Source organism: Salvia miltiorrhiza, chromosome 5 (genome assembly GCF_028751815.1).
Source record: "Salvia miltiorrhiza cultivar Shanhuang (shh) chromosome 5, IMPLAD_Smil_shh, whole genome shotgun sequence".
NCBI lineage: Eukaryota > Viridiplantae > Streptophyta > Magnoliopsida > Lamiales > Lamiaceae > Salvia > Salvia miltiorrhiza.
This window is the reverse complement of record NC_080391.1, coordinates 21,257,545-21,281,082: the sequence shown is the minus strand read 5'-3', so window position 1 is coordinate 21,281,082 and position 23,538 is coordinate 21,257,545. Positions and strand designations below refer to the sequence as shown.

At 37.4% G+C, this 23,538-nt stretch overlaps 2 protein-coding genes and 1 long non-coding RNA gene across 4 annotated transcripts; 1 reads left to right on the top strand and 2 right to left on the bottom strand.

The window, feature by feature from the left end:
• Positions 1 to 1,590: 1,590 nt before the first annotated feature.
• LOC130986683 (uncharacterized) lies at positions 1,591 to 5,234 on the top strand. The gene is made up of 3 exons (XR_009089340.1): positions 1,591 to 2,239; positions 4,315 to 4,379; positions 4,975 to 5,234. It is a non-coding gene; the product is annotated as an uncharacterized LOC130986683 (long non-coding RNA).
• Positions 5,235 to 6,823: 1,589 nt separating this feature from the next.
• On the bottom strand, positions 6,824 to 11,840 carry LOC130986682 (uncharacterized). The gene is made up of 6 exons (XM_057910153.1): positions 11,407 to 11,840; positions 9,548 to 9,906; positions 8,558 to 8,727; positions 8,085 to 8,121; positions 7,434 to 7,503; positions 6,824 to 7,210 (listed from the first exon to the last, which is right to left on the bottom strand). Exons 2-6 carry the CDS (start codon positions 9,828 to 9,830, stop codon positions 7,090 to 7,092), a joined length of 681 nt encoding a protein of 226 aa, XP_057766136.1. The 5' UTR covers positions 9,831 to 9,906; positions 11,407 to 11,840; the 3' UTR covers positions 6,824 to 7,089.
• A 4,498-nt stretch (positions 11,841 to 16,338) lies between these two features.
• On the bottom strand, positions 16,339 to 22,067 carry LOC130986681 (uncharacterized). 2 transcript variants are annotated; one of them, XM_057910151.1, is made up of 15 exons: positions 21,494 to 22,067; positions 21,331 to 21,412; positions 20,655 to 21,152; positions 19,722 to 19,887; positions 19,464 to 19,613; positions 19,146 to 19,243; positions 18,830 to 18,921; positions 18,544 to 18,614; positions 18,324 to 18,459; positions 18,013 to 18,072; positions 17,760 to 17,842; positions 17,246 to 17,322; positions 17,069 to 17,139; positions 16,865 to 16,922; positions 16,339 to 16,679 (listed from the first exon to the last, which is right to left on the bottom strand). In XM_057910151.1, the coding sequence occupies exons 1-15, from the start codon at positions 21,757 to 21,759 to the stop codon at positions 16,557 to 16,559; spliced, it is 2,031 nt and encodes a 676-aa protein (XP_057766134.1). In that variant the 5' UTR covers positions 21,760 to 22,067; the 3' UTR covers positions 16,339 to 16,556. The 2 variants fall into 2 exon arrangements, with proteins under 2 accessions (XP_057766134.1, XP_057766135.1); XM_057910152.1 differs by lacking the exons at positions 16,339 to 16,679; positions 16,865 to 16,922; positions 17,069 to 17,139 and having other exon boundaries at positions 17,278 to 17,322; positions 17,760 to 17,825.
• Between the last annotated feature and the right edge of the window lie 1,471 nt (positions 22,068 to 23,538).

Here is a 23,538-nt window from a genome sequence, read left to right as displayed (position 1 = left end):
TTCCTGTTTATTATTGAAAAGCATAACTCATACTTAATGATTTGTTTGATGTTATGGCAAGGTTTGATGGAAGCAGTGAAGGAACAACTTCCAAAGGCTGAGCATAGATGGTGTGCAAGACACATCTATGCTAATTGGAGTAAGAAATGGAGAGTGATGAACTGAAGAAAAGGTTTTGGATAGCAGCTTGGAGTTCATTCGATGAGGAGTTCAAGTTGAACATGGCAAAGATTAGCTCAATCAAGAAATAGGCTGTTGTGGATCTTCTCCAATATCCACCAGAAAATTGGTGCTGAGCATACCAGAGTAACAGGTGCTGCACTAACATGGTTGACAATAACATCTCAAAATCCTTCAATTCTAGTATCATAGAAGCTAGGCACAAGCCCATCATTAGTATGTTAGAGGATATTAGGGTGTTGGCTATGACTAGAATTAGGGAAATGAGAAACAATGTGCATAGTTGGAAGTGTGAATGGTCTCCTTCTTCAATGAAGTTATTTGATGCTGCAAAATGTGATGCAATGACTTGCAATGCCATTTGGGATGGGGAGGATGGATATGAGATTGGGGAGTTTGAGGATAAGCATAATGTTTCTTTGGATATGAAGAAATGCACTTGTAGAATGTGGGAACTAATAGGTGTACCCTGTTGCCATGCCCTTGCGGCACTGTTTTATTCAAAATTGGACTCTCTTAGTGTTATGTCAAGCTAGTACCACAAGTCAAGCTTCCTAAAAAGTTATGAGCACTCAGTATAGCCTGTTCCATGAGAGAAGTTCTGGAAACTGAAGCAAAGTGATGGCATAGAGCCTTCTCCTGTAGAGAAGAAGACTGGCAGACCCAAGAAGATGGGAGTGAGAGCTCCAAACGAGCCTAGGAGAAGCAACAAGCTCTCAAGAAAAGGGCAAAAGCAACATTGTAGCATATGCAAGAGTGCAAGTCATAAAAATGGTCAGTGCCCTGAAAGACCAAGTCAGGTATTATTATACTTATCAATTCAAATGCTACACCTTATTGTATTGTACTAATTGTTAATTTGCTTCAATACTTGATAGGTGACACAGGGTACACAAGCTTCTAATTCATCTTTGCCTACAAAACTTCAGTCAAGAAGAAGTTCTCAGGGCTTTGGATTGTATATCAATCCTGACAGTGGAAGAGCGGTTCTTAATGTAAGCTTCCACAATCCTATGGGTTTTATTTCTTCATTTCCCTCTTAATATGCTATAACTAAGTTGTTGTATGCAATGTAACAACCCGGTATGTCACAATCAGAGATCATAGATGAGGGGAGATCCACAGAGCCAGACCAAAACACACGATTTGCAATTCCAAATGAGGATGAGTTGAGGAAGGAGAAGAGGAAACAAGCACCCCTTCCCCCTCCCCCCCCCCCAAAAAAAAGGTGATGGAGAGAGCTCCAAGGTTAGGAAGGTGGCCTCCAAGCCATTTGTAATGCCCCGACTTTTATTAAGGATTATAGACTTTTAATTATTGATTTAAGGATTTCTTATGGTAATTAGGGTTCAGCATCCATTAATAAAATACGGACTTATGTGAATTTGATGATTACATACGTGATAATTTATTTTTATTTTTATTTCAACGGATGATGCACTCAAAATATATTTTGAGTCCATTAAGAGAATGATGGAGCTCAAAGATTTATTTTGAGTTTTCAAATCGAAAAAAAAAATTATGTATTTATTTATTTTTACCGAGAAATTTAGGAATGATGAGTTATAAAAATTTTCCATCAATATTTTTCTCAAATTATTTTCCTATGATGTATTTATAAATTGAGAGAGTGCACTAATGTTAGTGCTATTTATTCTAATTTTGATCACAAGAGTTTTATGCTCTAGCATTTTATTAATTGATGATTAGTCTTACATATATTTTTTTTCTTACACATGGGTTATTACTACACCACATTTTTATATTTACTTAATGTAACACCCCATTATCCTCCACTAATATTTTCTTTTCCCTACCACTAATCTTTTTCCCTACCATCACTAATATTTTCTTTTCCCTACCACTAATCTTTTTCCCTACCACTACTCCTACCTCTCCACCACACTACTCCTTTTCCCCACCACTACATTCTTTCTCCCACTCTCACAACTTTTCTCCCACCATTATCACACTCCATAGAAGCCTTTGAAGCCCCAAGAGAAGTAGCAAAGCAAGGGAGAGTGTGGGAAAACTATAGAGTGAAGGTTGTGCTTCGAGGGTGAGTTTTTCTTTGCTTTTTCTCAACTGAAAATGCTTTATGGCCATGGATTTTTACACATTTGTGTGTTATATTATGTGAGGATATGTTTTATGATTTTGGATGATTATTTTGGTAGAGTTTATTGGGTGAAAAACCGTGCATGAGGTAAGGCAGCGAATCTGCCATAAGCACACTGCTCGGCAGTGTTTTGCAAGGCGATTCCAGCCATCCAAACGGTTCCCAAAATTTCCCAAATTAATTGTGTATCATCTTTCATATGTTTTCTATACTTTGGTAAAATTTCAGAAGGTTTGGAGCTCTTATGATTTATTTATGAATTTGTAAACATCACTGCCCATCTGGAATACATTTTTGGTAAACAATCTTTGGGAGGCCATAAGTAAAGTTTCAATCGGTGAAAACCTTTGAAACTTGAATATGTCACTCTAGACTCCCGTATCTTTCTTTTGACATCAGTCTCACCATTTTTGAGTAAGGGAAACAACCGGTATAAATTCTTGAAATCTAGTTCTTATTCCTTGTACCATCCAGTAGATTTTACAAACCTACGACTTTGAGGTGGCAAAGGCCGACTTAAATCTTTGATTCTCAAGCCTATCTTTCTACTGAATATTCACTGACATGTTGGGAACTTACTTGTTCAGTTTTAGAATTTTTTGTGAAGCCTAAAGTGGTTTTTCCGATTTATGTTCTAAATCTGCCAAACTTGAACTCTTTTTGTGCACTGAACTTTAGACAGTCATATCTTCTAAACCATGAATGCTCTTGGAGTAAATCCAACTGTAGAGTGTTATGATCTCTCCCTAGTTTCCAGATTGACCCTTGGGGTTCCCAGTGGAGTTTTGTAAAGGGAGATATGAATTTTTAAAGAAAGCCCACTGACTTGGTTGTAATCTGGAAATCTGAAATTTTCAGATTTTTGCTTGTTAAATACCCATCTTTGAGAGGGCATATCTTGCTCGTTTGAATTTTTTTTCATTCGATTCAAATTGGAGAATGATCCTTGAAATGTCTAGTTTCCAGAATGTCTTTTGGAGCCTCATTTGGAGATCCGAGGCAGATTTGATGTCTGTTGCAAAACAACCTCTTAAGAGCTCAAGTTGTTGAATTATTTTCTATGTATCAAAGTTTATTTTAAAGGATGTTTCATGAAAGATTTAGTATATGTGCGTAACGAGTTTGGGACTATTTATTTTAAATGAGGTCCGTTCTTTTATTTAAATTATGATGGACTTTTAATGAATATTTTTGGGATTAAACTCTTATTTCTTGATTTATATAAATTATTTTTTTAAGGACTTATAAATATGAATTTCGTAGGCCTACTGACCTACTCTGATCGACGGTTTTTCGATGTCTAATAGCTTTGCAAATTTTATAGCAAGTCCCTACATGAGTCTTGCGTACCCTGGTAAAATTTCAAGCCATTCCAACTTCGTTTGATACTTCTTTAAAATGCAAAACCTAAACTGCACATTACTACCGAGAATTTCAGAGAACAGAGGAAAGAGTCATTCATTTAAGTAGCTTCCTGTGTGATCTAGATTTCCAAATGTTTATGGTATTAACCTTATTGTGTTAGCTAGATATCCACCAAAGTTGAGCCCAGTTTGACAACGTTTACTATTTTTCAAAAATCCAAGTTTTCGATTGTTCAAAACTGCCGAACATGGTAGATCGTGGTAAAAACGTCATATCTCTCAAACCACTTGGAGTTTTCGACTCTACTTTTTTTTTATATGAAACTAGACTCGAAGATCTTTCTTTCGGTATGAGTCTCGAGTCCAGGAGATGTCGGAGTCAGAACAGATTAAATTTTGAAGTTGAGTCAGTGTAAAAAACAGAGCATGTTTTGATGATGATTGATTGTGATTCTTATGTGCCTTATGTGTTTGTGTTGCCTATGTGTTTGAATGAGATTAGACGAGGTATGATTGATTTTTGACTGTCTTTAATGTAACGAATTATGGATGCTAGAACCCTAAAACATTAAAAGATACCCTAGGCACGTAGAATTAGACTTTGTCTTATGACAATTTCTTCACGAACTTATCGACTCTTCATCAATGAAGGACCGAGCGACAGAAAGTGAAGCCGAAGAAGAAACGACTCCACGCCAGCTTTAAGAACAATTGAGGTGGGCATTACTTTTACTATACGTATATAGAGATCCCCTGCGTGTCGTAGGCCTCTTATACGAATATATGCATGAGATGATTTTAACTGTTAATTTCAGTTTATTATTATGCCCAAATGATAAATGACTCTTATGAAATGAAAATGAAATGTTCATGAAATGAAATGAAATGTTTATGAAATGATTGACTGCCAAAAATGTTTATGTTTTTATATGTATCCTATCTGTGTTGGTTCGCCAACTTTAAAGGAAATCCAATTGGGATCCTATGCTAGACAAAGGTCGCTAGCTAGGGTTAACGTGTACACTCATGGAGACCGCGAGTCGCTTGCGACCGGTCTTGGCGTCCGTGGTAAGGAGGCCTCCTTCCCGGCGCGTGACAGAAAGGACAGATATGGATCATATAGACTGAAAATGGGATGCGCATCCACCTTTATGAAAATGAATGAAATGTTTTAGTAAGCGCAGGTCATTCAAGAAAACCCTTGTGTGTTACTGTTGGCAGTTCAATTTATATATGTATGCATGTTGTATTTTCGGCTTATGTCACTGAGTATTTTTATACTCAGCCCTGCATGTATTTCTAAATGTGCAGGTTGAGCAGGCGATGGAATGGATCGGTGTTGAGCGGATTTCCCTTTTGATGTTTATGTAATGAAACCTTGAGTATGCATCTCCATATGCATAACTCACACGTTTTTTTTCGCTGCAAACACTCTGACTTATTTATCATTTCTACTTGAACTTATTACTACTTCATTTTAATTAACTTTCAGTTGGGGTCTAGTCGTTATGGCAGACTCATTTGTGAATTACCCAAGTGGTTATATATATATACCACTAGTTTGTTATTAATGTTGGTTACTTAGTAAATCCCCTTTAATTTCCGTTTCTTATTGTTCACCCCAAGTCATAACCCCGGTTAACCCGTCATTGGGATAGTGGGCTGTGACACCATTCAAGGCTCCACGAGGCAAAGAGAAACAAGAGAATGAAGAAACTGTCCCCAGAAGATCCCCACGAGGAAAAAATGCTTCTTCAACTGTGGGTTCTACTGCAACTAGTTGAAGTGCTGCATTTCTTCTCAGATGGATGATTAATTGTTTTGTGAAAAAACCTGAAATGCTTCTTTTTTTTATGCCATTAAGTTAACACTTGATTATACTTTTGTTTTGAATTACTACTTATGTTCTTGGTGTTCCTTTATGATGGATATTATAATAGATGGATGTTCTTTTATGGCAGTAAACATATGAGTTACATTTCTATTATGATGGGTTTTATATATATATATATATATATATATATATATATATATATACCCTTAAATCTGTAAATTGTTGTTACTTAATCATTTCAAGAATCAAGCAAAGCTATATAATACAAAATGAACTTCCATTTCATTTCCAAAAAAGAGTTCATCCAAAACTACAAAGGATTACTATGCTATTGCAAAATAAGCAAACAACAACCAAGAAGCAAGCAAAAGTGTAGTAAGTAATCTACTTTTCTTCCTAATTCTATTTGAATCTTCTTTCAATGCTTGCATAACACCCCAAAGCTAAGCAATTTTAGTCTCCACATCCATGGCTGCTGAGCTTGAGCTTTCTTTCATCTTCATGAGCTTCAGATTCTCCTTCTTCAACTCATTTACCACTTGCTTAGCTCTTTCATTAATTGGTTCATCAAGCAATCAAAAAATTCACAATTCTTCATCTACTAATTGTAAAACAATAAAACAGGGATTTCAAACCCTTCCAATTTCAACTAAACCAACAAAAACATAATTAATGAAACTCACAACTATACCTTCCAATTTCGACATCCATAGAATCTTCTACCCGTGTTTTCGTCCGTCCATGATGTCATTATCGAAGCCCTTAACTTCTGGCCTTCAAATTCGCACTCACAATACCTCAGATTATCGGAACCCCCAACTGACGTCAACCACGCCACGAGCTCGACGAAGACCCACCAAAGATGGAATTGAAACTCATGACTATCCTCGAAATGTTAGAAGACAGTGAAACCATCTACTAATTTCACCAAAAAAAAATGCAAAATTCGACCAAATTTTGAAGCACTCGTCGCAATTTAGGGTTCTTATTTCAGAGAAGCCCCAAATTAAAAGGGGTTACTTCAGTTAGTTAATAGTGGAGCCCACCAAATAAAATTAAAAAACGGACGGCGTCAAGTGTCCGTTAGGGCGAGGGGCTAAATTGAAAATAATTAGGTACTTCAAAGGCTTAGTTGACACACCCCTGCCCATAAGGTGCTAGAAGTAATATGGGCCTACACGTTAGGGGTGAAATCGATACTTAACCCTTTATTTTAAAAACATATTATACATTTGATTATATTTTGATTCAATATAATATTTATATTTAATTATTTAAATATGTCGTGTTCAATTTCTATGCGGACATACTAGTAGAGAGAGAATATGAAGAGGCTCATGACGAGAGCAATAGAAACTTGAAAAACAATAAAATGTCAATGTACAAAATATTCAGGCAATGCGCATAGTATACAACCCATTTATAAGATGCCCATTTCCCCAACTGAAGTAGCAAAAGATGTGACTGGAAGTCGTGAAGAAATCGCCTCGTGCCCTCATTGTATTCTAACAAGTACGAGGAACGGTGATGCTCAAGGTCTTGTTCCTCTTCGCATTTTATTTTCCCAGAGAGCCGCTGTATGGATACCTCGCCTACTTTGGTCTCTTTCTGTAGGGGTACATAATATCATCCAGATTTCGCTTTATCTGGTTCCCGACTCTACGGATGTTCTTCGCTACCCCGTTTGCAATCAGGTTTGCATTTCGAGTAAACCTGCGTCAAGAAAGAAAAAGTGAAACAGCTTTCAAAGTGGAGGAGCATACAAGCCAATGCTGAATCGAGACACGCTAGATCACAATGATTTTTAGATCAAATTCACTCGATTGTTGCAGCTTGGTTACACTCTCTGATCCAAATATTTTGTCAATATTGCTAATCATATCCATCTCGGTCCACCACAGCACATGACTACAGTATGAAATATAAAGGTGCTTGCCTGCTTAGAAACTCATCCCGACTGGCATTAGTTGGCTGAGGTGACTGATGCTGTGGTAATCGGTTTCCATCTGTATGAATAACAAATATAGATACCCTGATATTAAATCAAAGAGGTATGTGACAATAATATAACCAAACAAACTTCAAGGCGTCACTAAAGCATATATGCACTGCATACATATTTTATTAGTATATGGGAACTAGGGAAGTTATTTTCATTTCATGACTGATTTCATATAAAAACAGAACTCCACCTCCCCTGCTGCCTTGTGGAGGTTTTTCAGAGATGGTCTCGTCAGTATACCACTATAAAAGTGCATATAAGTGAAGTAATAGAAGACTAGCCAGAATATTTGATCTGGTGCTAGTCTATGACGATATACATAGAGAACCCTCCATGTCTTGTATACTTCATAATTTGACAGTTCATTTTCTTGTTTGAGTAAATCACCAGCACCTACATGGCCTAGCTTGTATATTCTAGAAACCTTCTCCATAGTGGTAGATATTCAGAATACTTTGACTAGAGCATAAGCACCTTCAGGCATTAGCAATTAAATTAATTGACGGTCACATATGTACAGCTCACCCTTTCGTAACTTAAGCCATTAATAAAACCTTCGATTAACCGCAAAGACAGGACACTTACCAGACAAAGATTCTTTAATTTTCCGATCCACTAAAACCTGCTTGTAAGGAAAATCTATATCAGTTGAGTACATGTAAGAAGAAGACGTGACAGATAAGGAGAGAAACCAGCAATGATCAATTTCACCATGAAAAGCAGACAACCCCCCACACCCCCACCCACCAGGCCCCCTTTGCAATCACCATCAAACCATAACATAGATTCGGTCTCCTGAATCACAGTTATTATCTCTCAAACAATTTCCCTATTGCACTAATCAGTTCTAACATTTAATTATAATGATGAATTAAACAGAACAAATGTAAAATTTTATTGCACAAAACAAGTGCAAGCAACCATGACCAAAACAAAAAAGTTACTTACTTGAATAAATAACAATATATTCGTAAATTCACCATGCACCAGTTACAGTCATAAAAAACTGAATTAAAATAACTAAGAGACGTAAATGAAGAACCATCTACGACACTAACCTCAAGTCCAATGCAGACTGGCAATTCTGGTTCAGACTGTGGTGCATCAGAGGTCCGGTTCTTTTGGTCGGCATAGAGAGAATAACCAATGCAACCATATTTAAAATCCCTGAGGACCTTACCCTCTTTTGATGCTTCCATCTCAGATTTCCCAACAATATACCGAGGTGCTATTCAATCAAACATCAAACCATAATTTATTACAACATTAACCTAGTATGTACAAGTCATAACTTAATATATGCAAAATGGAATATAATGGAAACTACATAACTGGTATATGAAAATCAAGCACGAGCACAAGAATTGCAGTGCATGCAGAAATCCATTTACATGCGGCATAATCTTTCATGCATCTACAACAGTTCCAGTAAAACTTTAAGCACATCGTCTTAAACTAATAAACAAGAATATGATCCACCCTTTCTTCAACACCAATTAACTCAGGCAAAGAGCCAATCACAAGCATTCTCCTCAACTTTCCAAGTCCATAAAATGAATATATGTTGTATCAAAAAATCTTAAGCTCGTTACACCTAATTAGCAAAACCAAGGCTGAAACAACAAGCATACATCCAACACGTCGCCCTCGTCGGGATTTTTCAAGAAAACAATTTAGAATAAGAAAAAAAAAACGCAAAATCTCGTTCCCACCAGAACTTTTGGAAATATAATACTATAATTATCAGAAAAGCAAATACATAAGAAGGCTATCAAAAGATCCAAAAAGCAAATGATGAAAAAACGGTCAGGGGCAGATCCATCATCCTTTGCAATTATACATCGGACTAAGTCTGTTAACGGACGATGAATACTTCACCAGAGGGAGCCACCGTGTGCGGTGTAGCACCGATTACACCCAGAATACCCAATCCCAGACTTCACCATTAATCAATAAGAACTAAGTACACACAGAAGCACACCAAAAATGCAGTTAAGGAGACGAATCAAAATCAAAATCGAAAAGATGGGGATAAATTAGGGCTATACCATTAGGGATGGAACGGGAGACCCCAACGCAGAGTGGATTCCTAGAATTGGATTTAAATTGCGAAGAATAATAAAGGCAGCCTTTGCACGATCTCCCCTTGTTCCCGCCATTGCCAGCGGTTTCAGCATAATTCGTTTTCTTCGTTGTGAAATCGTTCGGATTTGGAATTTCCGGTTTAGAATTGGTAGGAGCGCCAAGTGAGCCGGAGCTGGGCTTTTCAGCCATTTTTGGGCGCGGAATCGCCTTCTCTTCGTCGTCGTTCTTCGCTCTCTCTTCCGCCATAAGCAGCAACACCACCTCGATCTTTCTTGTGCTGCAGTTTTTTCTTTATCAAATAAAGTCTCTCTCTTCTGATTTGCTGCAATTTATGTTTATTTTGTAATTTGATAATTTTGGAACTCTTCCAAGGTTAAATGCATGTAAAATCACAATTTTAATTAAAATACTATATTTTACTATTTGAATTTTAAAAACTTTATTTTTTTATTTAATTTTACTACTAATTTCATCTAAATGACCGTAAAATTGATATGACATTAATATAAATTTAATTTTACACATAAATAAAATATTTTACTAATTTCATCTAAATGACCGTAAAATTAATACTCCATCCGTCCCGTTAATCAAGTCTCCTTTCTTTTGGGCACGGGTATTTAGGAGACTAAAATTAAGAGTTAATCAAGTCCCCTTAAAAAAGTTACTGTGCACCACCGCCTTCTTCCACCGCCTGTGCACCACCGCACCACCACAATTTCTGAACCGCACCACCGCACCACCGTAGCCGCCAGAACAGTGAACGGAAATCTTTCAAGAAATCACCACCGCACCGCCACAATTTCAATTTCTGAGCCGGACCACCAAAAACCACCACAGAGAAATCAAGAAATGGAAATCTTTCAATTTATGAAATTAAAACAACAAAAATAATTGAAAGGGTGGAGGCGAGCCCTAATCGTTTTGGGCGAAACAACAAAAATTGGTGGAGTTGGGTGGTGGTGGGCGACGGCCGGAGGCGGAGGGCAGAGGCGGAGAGCAAATATCCTCTCTGCAGCAGCCGACGGCAAGAGGTGGTGGGCGAGAGCCGGAGGCGGAGGGCAGAGGTGGCGTTGGAGCCCGCGGAGGCGCGAGGCGGCGGAGGCGTTGGAAGCGGAGCAGGAGGATGGTGGAGGCGGCGCAGGAAGATGGTGGCGAAGGCGCGAGGCGCCGGAGGTGCCAGGCGGTGGAAGAAGGTGGAGGGCAGCGGCTGTTGCGGCAGAGCAGAGGAGAGGCGGAGGGCAGCGGCTGTTGGAGCCCGCGGAGGCGCGAGGCGGCGGAGGCGTTGGAGGCGGGGCAGGAGGAAGGTGGAGGCGTTGGAGGCGGAGCAAGAGGAAGGTGGAGGCGTCGCAGGAGGATGGTGGCGGTGGAAGGTGTTGGAAGCGGTGGAAGAAGAAGAAGAGGAGAGGGAGGAGGGAGTGCGATTCATTTCAGAGAGGAGAGGAGAGAGAGAGTGCAGAGCGGGTGGGTGGGTAGGTTTTAGGGTTAATTTTTGTGTTTTATAGTATAGGTAATTAAGTTACTAATTCATCCCTAATTTTAGCCAAAAAAGGAAAGGGGACTTGTTACATGGGACGGCTCAAAAAGGAATACGGGACTTGAATATTGGGACGGAGGGAGTATGACCGTAAAGTAAACACCCAATGACATTATTTCATCTAAATGACCGTAAAATTAATACGACCGTAAAGTAAATAAAATAATGTCATTTTAATATAATATAATTAACATTTATAAACCCTAAAAAATCACAAATAATTCATTTCACCTGAAATCAAATCTCAAATATGTTTTCTCCTAAAAAATCGCTTTGCCCCCTCACATTTTACAGGTAGGCCACGCTCATTAACAGCAACCCTTGTCCCCATTTCCCTTCTTTCCCTCAGGAACGCTGCTCTCCCCATCTCCAACGCGGAGCTCCCCCTACATCTGCTTTCTCTGGACACGCTCGCCCTATAGAAACCCTATGCCCGTTGTCGGTGGGGACATCGGTAGTGATCACGCTCGCCTCGGTGTGAATATGCCAAAGAAGAAGAAAAAGACGACGACGATGATGATGATAATTTAGAGTTATGATTTCAATTCTATGGATTGGGCAATAAACATGTATAAACGACGTAGTTTTGTACTCTTACTAAGCGTTGTGTTTAACTTATCCGATGAGAAAAATGTAGCGCGTGTCAGCAAGCCACATCAAATTTAAATTGGAGAATTGAAAAACGGTGGTAAAACTGAACAAATGTAAAAAAATTGATAAAAAATGAAATTTTCAAGTTCGTGTGCAAAGCGTATTTCGACCAAAGTTTGTGATTTTACATGCACTTTTAACCTTTCTAACAATGGAAATTTTCGATATTTATATGCTATTGATTTTTTATTATTTATATTAATTTAATTAGTTTATATTTTATTAAAATGATAGTATTGACGATATTTAATAAAAACTATAAAAATATTTAATCATATACAACCATTGTCTATAAATAGTATGCTTAATTTGTTCGGCATGGATTTTAATAAATGCTATTTGAGTGTATTGTGAGTGGAAAAATGAGTTTATTTGTGTGAGTGGAGTGGAAAAATAATGGTGAACCATATTGATAAAGTTGTAAATAAGTGTTGAAAGTGAGAATAAAAAATACTCCATTCGTCCACGAAAGAGAGGGTGGCATGAATTTTAAGAAAATTAGTTGTTTATTTAGTGAGTGGAGAAAGGGCTCCATGTTGGGAACTTAATGAAATATCATATCCCTAGTTTTGATGATACCAAAACTCTTATATTTATTTTAATAGACTAGAAGTTTCCGAACTCAAGTGTTAGAGTTCATGTTTTCTAGTTAGACTGCAGTTCTGAAGATTGAAGACCGGAGGACTAAAGACTGAAGACCTCAACTGAAGATAGCTTTGAAAAGACAAAGTCAAATACTGAAGTATTGACTGGACGAGAGTCACATTGAAGGATCAGTTATGACTGAAGTATTAATGTTGGCCACGTGGAATTAGCGGACTGATACTCAAGTCAAGTATCAGTTGACATTCTTCCTCGAACTGAAGATTCTAAGTTAAAAGGAAGCCACACGCATTCAAGTACAGCCGCATTAAATGCAGAGATATTGAAGATCGTCCTTTCTCTGCAGAGCATTCCTTTTTGGTGCAAACTTTTCAGAGGCGCCTTACCTTCTGCACCTGAGATGTCGTTCTTCACCAAATCAGGAACCTCGAAGATTGAAGCCTCAGCCGAATTCAAACTTACTCTCACAACGGACGAATTCTTGAAGACCATCTCAGCCAACGGATCTATTCAAGGCTTCGTCTATAAATAGAGCTTGAGGAACACCACAATCTTCACCGATTCAAACGCACAAAGCTGAACCTCTGCCGAAATTGCAACTCAACCTTTCACTGCCTTCAAAAGTTTGAATCGAAGAAGACAATACTCAAAGCTAAAATCAGTTCACTGATTTCATACATTCTCTTAGTTCCTTAGGCAAATACTCTGTAAAATCCAAAGCCTAAATCCCCGATTACAGAGAGCATGTTCTTTGTAATCTAGTTGGTATTTCGAACCTCTTTTCAACTAAGTTAAAAGAGAGTTTGAGGAGAGAGGAGTTCAGACCGGTGCTCTGACTCCAGAGTTCTTAGCCACCCGCTGTAAAAGGTACTTTGTCTTAGCGTGCTAAGAAAGAACGAGAAATCCAACCCAATGTGTTGGTACTGAAAATTGTATTTTCAGTCTAAGGTTTGTTGTGCACCCGAAGCACAAGCCCAGAGTGTTTGTCAGTTTGATCAGCTGGTCGTGGATGTAGGAACTTGTTCCGAACCACGTTAAAAATCCTTGTGTTCTTTACTTGCTTTCAGTTACTTTCTCTGTGCACAAATCTGCTTTACAACTAAACTTGCTTAATTGAAAAGAAAAACTAACGATTTTATTAAGTGAGAAGCTTTCTAAAGGCTATTTGGACTAGGTTTATTTTTCCGCTGCTAGTGCTATTAGTCTAAAATTGATAAATCTTCGAATAATCAGTAAAATTCATAACACTCCTCTGTCTACAAACTCTGGACTGGAGTCTTACTTGGATATCAGTTAAAGCCTTGTGCCTAACTGAAATCAATATACTGAAGTTACTTCAGTATCAGTCTACAACCCCTTGTTAATTGAAGTTTTCTTTAATTGCTCTCATAAGTCAAACCTTGAGTATTAGTCGATACTTCTTCAGTCACTTGCAAAAGGTTTTTGAAAAATAGCCTACAGGTGTATTCCCCCCCCCATACACCTGTTCAGTGACCCTCCAGGACCCAACACTCTACAAAATAGAAAAAGTAGAGAGAGTTAGTGAGATAAATGGCCCCACAAACTAAAAAGTGGTGAGTTCATGAATGACAAAAAAATATTATGACATACTTTTGTGAACAGACGAAAATGACAAATTATGACATATTTTCATGGATGGAGGGAGTAACAAATTAGTGGTAAGGTCATGTTAAAAAAATGAGTTGTGCATATTCTTATGAGACGGGCAAAAAAAAATGAGCATACTCTTCTTAAATGGAGTAATTATTTTTTTTTTATCAATAATGAAAAGTAAACATTTTTAGTTAAATAATATGTAGTTCATAATACATAAACGAATAGCCAATTTTAAATCAATTTCAATGACAATTTTGTAAAATAGTAAAATATTAATTAATGTCATATCTATGCAAAATTAAAAATAAATGCATGTAAATTAAATTAACCAATCATTAGTTCCTTATTAACTACCACTAATCTCTAATGTGGATGGTATTATACTCTTCTTTTTGGGTCAGACCTAACGAGTGAAAATTATGGATTAAGGTGAAGAATCAAACTTGGTAGAAGAAAACTATTTTCTCCGCCCCATAAAGTATGATTACTTTTATTTTCGTCCGTCACACACAAGTGCATAACCTATTTCTGAACCCACCCATACAACTAACCCCTTACTTTTAATCATTCCTTTATAACAAAAATGGACCACTTTTTCTATTCACAACACACATAACATTTATTAAAACTTGTGCCGAACAAGCTAGGCATACTCTTTTGAGGCAGAGAGAGTATCAAAGAAGAAAGTCAAAGTTGATTCCGTTCAGTTAAAGATGGAAAAATAAGACCCCAAAAAAAATTCAACTCAACTCTGTGTTAACCTTATAGCATCCACATCAGTTGACTCGATCGATGAGGCGAAGGACTCGAGCTATGACTCGATGGGATGAATCAAGCTCGTTCTTCCTTAAATGGCACATGTTATACAAGCACGGAATTTTAAGAGGAAAAAAAAACTTCACACTTAATACAAGGTGACAGCCACTGAAAAGTTGAAGAGAGAGAGAGAGAGAAAAAAAGAGAGAGAAAAAGAAGCGAGCGACAATTCAAGAGGAAATTAGATTAGGGTTAATAAAAGTGATGAGAAGTGAAATATGCGTGTGACGGAGATTGTGACACGTGTGTCTTTACTGTTCAAGTGGACCTTAGAATGGAACTCGCTCAGGCCTGTGAAAGGTAGAGTCCCATGATCAAGGCCGGCCCTGACATTCCGGGGGCCCTAGGCAAAAAGGAAAAAAGGGACCCATATAATATTAACTATTAAGTGCAATAAACTAGAAAACAATGATGAAACAATTACAAAAATAACTTAGATCTTCTAGCATTTTGAGAAGCAAAATCATCAATAATTTCTTCAAGATCAAGTTTTTCTAATACCTCATGTTCAATGCACAAAACCGCTAATCCATTCAACATTTCTTGAGACATAGTAGAACATAAATATGATTTTATCAATTTTAATTTTGAAAAACTTCTTTCTGCTGAAGCTACAATAACTGGTATAGTCAACAATATTCTATATGCAATAGAAACATTAGGAAAACAATCTGAAACTTTAACAAATTCAAGAACCTCACCAAGCGACTTTGTTTCAGATGGTAAACACATTTGTAGCACTTGCAATTCAAAATATAAATCTTCAGCATCAATGTCAAATTTATCATTATGTTTCAAGGCATCTTGAAGCTTAACACAGCACTTATGCAATTTATCACTATCCCATAAATATAACATCTTATGAGGAAACAAAAAGCCAAAAATATCTTCAAAAATTGTCAATTGATTCTAAAAGACTCCTCATCAGATAATGGAATCTCTTCTTGACAACTTTCATCAAATTGTTTCTTCCTACGAATCATACGTTTTGGTGGAAAAATAGGATCAATTTCCATCTTAGATGCAAGCTCCTTAGCTAATGTCAAGGCCGATTGAAAACCATGCTCTCTATATTTTTCAAAATAAGAAATCAAACCTTTCAAGATAACTATTGCAACATCAATTTGCATATTTTTAGATTGTAATTTTTTGCTAATCAAATTTGTTTTGTTCAATATATTATGTCATATAGTCATACCCAACAAAAACTCAAAATTCTCAAGTTCATTAGTCGCCAAAGACTCGGCTTCACTCCTAGTTTTAGCATCATGACTAACACTTACTTAAAACTCGTGTCGTCCACAAAATGAAAATGATATCGTAAATGGAGGGAGTTCTATTAAAGAGGGTTTGTTATTGATCCTTATCATATTATTCAATAATGTATATACACAGTAAAGTTTATCGTTGTAATGTTTCTTCCTGTATCTTTGCTGGAAAAGAAAACTCCCTTAATATACCATTCGATTCAATCCGTGTTTCCAAAATTATTTTAAATGATGGGTTGTGTGACATCTATAACACTAGGGAAGCATAAAAAGTGTTTTATCAAAATGTAACATTTCTCACCAAAGCAAAACTATGATTTATCTACAATTCATTTAATGCAGAATTTCCCATCTCTTTGTGTTTGGTGCATGAGAACTCCTTACAACTTATTCACATATCTGCTATGCCTTACCACACTTCGCCTGCCCTTGACATGATTTGCAGGTTTCAAACCTCTGATATCTCCTGTGGAACGAGTACTATGATTTTACGATTCTTCTGTTGAAAACAGGGAAGTAAGTGTCGAGCTCGAGTTGTTTAACAATATGGTGGGTTCTCCATAGGTACGATGAGTGCCCCTCAATGAGCTCGGTCACATCAATCTGTTAGCCATGATTCGTGCACAAGAAATAACTAACTAGGCATAGCGTATATTATTCTATGCAAGATGAATGGAACTAATCAAGAGTAGAGAATCATGTGTAAGACTGTCTGATGGGTCTTAACCGATCAGACGGTCTAACACAAGTTTTTGTGAATGAAAGAGATGGTATTGAAAGTGACGTACATTTTCAATGCCCGGGACATCAACTGGTTGAATTCCAGCTAATCCTTGGGTGAGAAGACTGTGAAAACATACAACGGGCCAGCATTAGATGAAAACTCAACAGGAAGAAGCAAAGATCCAAGACAGAGATAATCAGATTCTTGTTTCAGGACCAATGCTATCGGTGGAACTAGATGTAGAGATTGAGTAACAAAAATTGCATACTTGGCACGAAACGCAATTCCAAGCATCCAATCATTCGTAGAATAGACGTTCACGTATCTCCCAGCTACTACCTGTAGTGCATTGTAGTTAACTTCAAAACTCGAGGGCACTTCCAAACATAGGCATACATGAGTTCAAAAATTTATTAACTTTTGATCAGCAAAAACTATAGACTACCTTTCGTGTGGCTTCCCAGTTCATGTCCTTAATTCCGATGGGAGCTCCAAGAAGAACAACTCTTTCCACAAGTCCAGCTGACGAGAATTGGAAAAGGAGGATCAGTTTCAACAGTAGTTTATTAAATTGGAAGAAACCAAAGGAGGTGATTGAAACGATGAAATGAGAGATAGGAATGAAATACAATGACGTAATAATAAATAATAGGTCTAATTAGCAAGGATGGCAATTCTCATTAAATTAATTTAAGTCCTACTAGTGAAAAAGTTCAGCACTCTCGTTTTGATGATTCTTTGATAATCTTATCTTGATCTAAACTATAAAACCAGAAAACTAGCAAACTAGCAAACATCTGGTATCAATCTAAAAGTTAACAAGTGAAACCACATTGACGAACCAATAATAATAATAATAATGAAAAAGAAAAGCATATATTTTCACACAAAGAGGTTCTTTGCGCAGTTCCATTTTTACTTTCATTGCCAAACCTACCCTGAAAAAGGGTTGTGCTTACCACTATTTTCACTTTCAGCCAGGGTCTGGAGGCACCTGAAAATCACCCTTGCTCCAAGTGAGAAACCTACAAGTGTCACAGGCCTGAGAAATTTATGTACATACATGAATTAGCATCGAAGATCTTCCGAAAAAAAAAAAAATTTAATGATAGGAATAGAATAGAATAGAAGATGAGATCTACAAAATTTCAGCCTTTTGGAACGCGATTCAATAACTCTCAGTATTTACTCTCTTTCTATAAGCTGGTATACCTCTGACCATGCAGCCCCTTCAGTAGAACTTCAGCGAGTAGCTTTCCGGCCTTGTCAGACCTGCAGAATATTACAGCACTAAGATTTTTCCAAACAAGGATCATAATAGTAGAAATTAGAATCGAGATGTTCTCCTCGACAGGCCTAAACAACTTAAAAGTAAGATAAAATCACCCATATATGTTTTCACCTAATGCCAAAAGCCACCAAGAGGAAAAGGGAAAATTATTATAAAGTTGGTTTTCCAGAATTCAAATATTAAAGTGCGGAGAGTTTCTCCACCTTTTTGACAGTCAAGTTCGAAGGAAAACCTGTTCAGGGCAATCGTCCATTTGCTGTCGATTATATCAGTGAGATACAGCAATGTTGCTGGCCAAGCCAGTGCTGTCAAAAGAGTGCTTAGTACCGTCAACATTGCACCATGTTTCATCATTTCCATGGCTAGTGCTGCAATATAGTGATTGTTTCTATGTCAATGAGCAATACCATAGGTATAGTCAAACTTTTCAGCTACGAGTAAAATCATTTTACCTGAAGTAAGCCAATCTTGAATAGCAGTGCTTACAGCAATCAGATGCTTTGACTCCCACTGCAATACATAACTAAGGAAAAAATAATTACATTGCAGTAAAGAAGAATAGCAAAGACATGCTTTTAACCAGTTTGGATAAACTTTTATAGTGTTGACCACATTTGTTACTTTGGGAAGAAAAGAGTTATCAGAAAGTGAACCAATTAGTGTAATATATTGCTATTTTATTGAACCATAAGAAAATAAAGGCGTGTGGAAATTCTTTATAGCAACCGGGTGGTCTACCTTTCGGAGTTGTCACATTGTCCTTCCCAAGGTCTCTCAAAGTCATCCTCCTCAAAAACAAATCCAGATATTAAGATCTGAACTGCCAGTCGCTGACAAGAAAAGAAAATGAGGAAGGGCGCAGTGAAGGTAACAAACATGCAGAATGCAGATGTTTTAACTTTACAAGAAGATCAAAGTAAAACATGTGCATTCTATACAAGAACTGTGGCCTTTACAAAATCACAATAATAAGACAAAAGGAAGATATTGTATGATAATTTATCCTATTGTTTACTTTTAATCTATGGTACTATGTAAAGTTTAAAATACTCACCCCTTGGTTATGGTTTTCTCCTACAGCTTTGAACTCAAATTCATCAACATCTCCAATCCTTCTAGCCATTTTGCTCCCTGTGAGTCCAGCTCCAGCAGCTAGTTCAATTCAACATCAACAACATATCAGTAGGGTAAACTAAATAAGAAAATATGCAAGCATTTGCAAATGAAAAGAGCATATGGGAGTTGTTCTTCAGACCAAGCAAGCATGAAATAAGTAGCTTATATATTTACCCCCACGGTTATCTTGTTTGGAAATAAATACAGTTGCAATAGATTCACAAATTAAATATCATATGCTGCGTCTTCAACTCACCACCAAAAGAAGCTGCCACTGCAACAGAACCTGCAACAGTTCCAGCAGCACTAGCAAAAGCTGCAGCACCTGCTCCAACAAAGGGGATTATAGTCCCTAATGTAGGCGCCAAGGCACTGAATCCAGCAGCAATCGCTGGAGCAGCTAAACCTGTTCATGTACTCGTTACTAGTAAATCCCAAAATCCAATTTTACATCTTTCGGAGAAATTCACTGACTTCAGCAACCTATAGAAAACCACAAGACAACTAGTCATACCTCCAGTAACTGCCAACAATGTTCCTCCAGCTAACGCAGCACCACCTATAATACCTCCACGTTTCCACTTAGCCCATCTGCTTTCTGGAGATCGAGAAACATCTTCGATTTCCTTTTCTTTTAGAAGAGCCATTGCTGAGCAAGCAACAATAGTTTCAATGGACTCCTGCAAAAAGATCAGTTCTTTTGACAAGGAAAAAAGAAAGAAAAGGAGCCAGCGTCATATAAGTAGAAAAGTATCACACTATAGCAAAAGACCAACGATAGCCACACACTATGAGTCTATGATTGAGATCAGTACAATGAACTCTAAGTTCACATACCAAGATCAAATATGCTACTCAACAGGTTAGTTAAGGTTTTAGGTCTTGGGTACATAAACTCAACCATTACTATATTAAGAGAAAACATCATGAACATATACACATGCTTCCATACTATCCCTAACAGCATGATGAAGGGCAAAGATGCAAAAACATCTTTGAGCCTAAGAAACCTAGGTAGAAATCAAACAAAAAGATTCATATATCTTCTTGCAATACAGTGAAGTATACCCATGCTTGCACAGTTCATTATCTGCAGCAGATATTCGCTCCATATCAGTTATACCAGGCTAGCATGTAGTTTTTTAGTTCTGTGCTTTGAGCAAGTAATTACAAATGTGCAGTTCGATTTCACTTGGAAATGCCACGATGTATCATATACTTCTACTGAGAAACAACAGAAGCACATGATAGATGGATTTACGGCTGCATAGCATCCCTTGGTTACTTCCACTATACCTTATGGATAGTTGTAAGATAACTATAAGTTGCACTTCTAACAGCTAAACACATAAAGATGACCCATTAAATTACTGCTGTGACAAACAGAAACAAAATGAGTGCATATGCAATCGTAAACTTTAACAATTTAGCAGGCCACAGAACGTACCACTGTTATCCACTTCAGATCAAACCAGGCAGATAGCAACCTCAGAGCCACACGATGTCTGGCATCATAACCTTTTCTCTGTCTAATGGTTACCTTTTCGTCTTCAGGTGCACTGGCTAGACAAGCAGTAAGAAGCTCGTACAGAACTGTTACTTTTCTTGAGTAAGTAAGCATTGTTATCTCTTCCAATGGTTTCCCATCAGATTTGGAGACGGACAGTGCATGGGCTTCCTCAGCTGTAGTAGCATTTGTTTCCTCCAGACGACTAGTCAGCACAGCATTCTCTTCGGATTCTGGCTCTGTCGTCTTGTCAGAGGTTTTGAACTTCTCCCGACAAGCATGCTCGTATTCACGTTGCTTCTCCTGCTTGGACTCGTAATCTTCATGACTATTTTCTAGACTCAAGGTCGTAGCTTTTATAGCATTTGCCAAAGCCAGTTCCTTCTCAGCAGATTCTTGAGATGCATCGCTGCTTTCCTCGGATAGCAACCTTATAAACTGATGGAAAAAGTAATGGTTTTATCACTATAAATCATCTTCATTAGTGCTACAATAACACACATAGCATAATATATAACATCCATCAATGCACGTGTGTTTTTTCCCACAAATGGTGACGATGCAAGCTTAAACTTGAATAAAATATTAAATAAAGAAAGAAAAGAAAAGAACTAACAGCTCCAACATGATGGCTGGCACTTGCATATGCCACAGTTTCCTGCAGACCATCCCACGCTCTGCTATCAATTGCCAGATACCTAAATTTATATACCCAAAATTAATCTCCTTTTTTCTCACATTTTCTTGTGTGTGTGTGGGCTAAGAGAATAGAGCACTACTTGAAGACAGGACGAAGAAGACCGGATGAATCGTGGGCCCAGAGCTGGGGGTCATCGGCGACGGATTCGCAACTACTGCTAGTGCTGATGCGTTCCTCGGACGGGCAGCCGGCGGCGGAGGCTCCGTCGTCGCCATCGTCGTCTGGGTGGGAGGGAAATCCCAAGGGACGGCTCTGATGGATCTGCGCCTGGTGCAGCGATAACGCGAACAGCGCTGCGGCGGCGTATTTCTGCGTCGCCGTTAGCAGCGACGGTGATGAAGACATCCCTTTCTTCAGCTCTTCTGTTCGATAATTCAGACCCGCAAAAGGTGTTATTGCATTTGAATTGTAGAGGAAAGATTGGTTCCGGCAATTCGTCGAATATCTTGCGATCTCTACTTCCTTGCGATTTTCTCCTTTTCATTTCGACAGTTTGGGGGAAATAACAACGCGCCAGCGACGACTTCGTATAACGATTGACTACGACCCATTATGCACATGTCGGTTACTTTGTCTGCGATCCGCAGCTCAGATTTATCGCTTTCAATTGAAGATAATGAATTTTTATAATAAATAAACTATTTATTAAATTTATCTAGTGTTTTGTTAATGCTATGAAATATTTATCGGTGATACTGGAAATTAATATTCCCTCCGTCTCATTACAAATATTTCAGTTTCTGTAATGAAATATTTCATTATAAACGATTCATTCTTTTTTGTCAAATAATTAAAAGACTAATTAACTAATGGGCTCACCACCTAATTTCTCTATACAAATTTTTTTCTCTTTCCACTAACTAACTTTATCTATTAATTATACGCTCACATGTTAGTGTTGTGGATAAAATTATCTTTGAATTGTACTTATAAAAAATGCTCGAGGCCGATTTTTCTTGTTTCGCATTTCTTCTCTCCTAAACCATAAATCTCGTACGATTGTTTTTCTCTCTATCTCTGATGAGCCCCATCTTTCTCTATCTTCGATGACCTCTTCTCTGATTTTTTTTTCTTCACCGCATGCAGTCGTCATCCTCTTTTTCATATTTACATGTGCGTCGTCGTCAACATCCTTTTTCTCGAGATCCACTTTCATTCCTCAGATTTACGAGTTTCAAATATACAAGAGTTATGAGATCCAAGCTCAAATTTCCGAATATATGGAGCGAAATGGTATGAATGGAACAAATTCGTATCATTTCGTGCCAATCGAAGAAATGGATTGTGTAAACTCACTCATTAGCACCATCCATTATGTCCTTTCATAGATCTGTCGCATATATGCACCGCACAAATGAAACAAAATATGTCATTTCGTACCAAATGTACTGGCAGATACCTTTTGGGGTGATGAAGAAACTAATCTTCAGGCTTCCCCATGATGGGTTCGGAAATAAATTGAGTTAAGAACATGAAAAATTTGTAAAAAGCTTGTAGAGAAAACAAGAAGAGAACAAATAGCTTCAATCACTTATCAATTTATTAGCTGGAGGTTCCCTTTTTATAGCCTATCAACTAAGGATGTGTTTGGTATATAAGTTAAAATAAAGGGTGATAAATAAAATCTAGATAAATAACATGGGTTAAGTGAGATTGTTATTATTTATAGGTGTTTGGTAAGTAAGATATAGTAATACTTAGATAATTATTATTCTTGTTTGGTAGAAAAGAAACTATAAATTAAATAAGTAAAGTACAATTTTAACCTTATACATTTAAATTAATTATTAAAAAAATATCTAATCTCAACCCCAGCACCACCCCCTACCAAACAGTCAGACACAAAGTGCATCTTCCTCCAGAATGAGTGCTAATGGAACTTATTTTTCTTTGAATTCACCAGATATCCTTGATGCAATATGATATAAAGGCCTCATCCACAGGACAACTCATCATTTGCAATCAATAGTTTTGTTGTACGGTGTTTAATAGTCTGATCCTAAATTGCAAGGCTGGAATAAACAACAAATACGCTATTACTTATGGAGATTAATAATGGAGATGAGAGCAAAATTGAGGATTACTTTGTAAGACATAACTTCTGTTATGTGTGATTCATGAAAG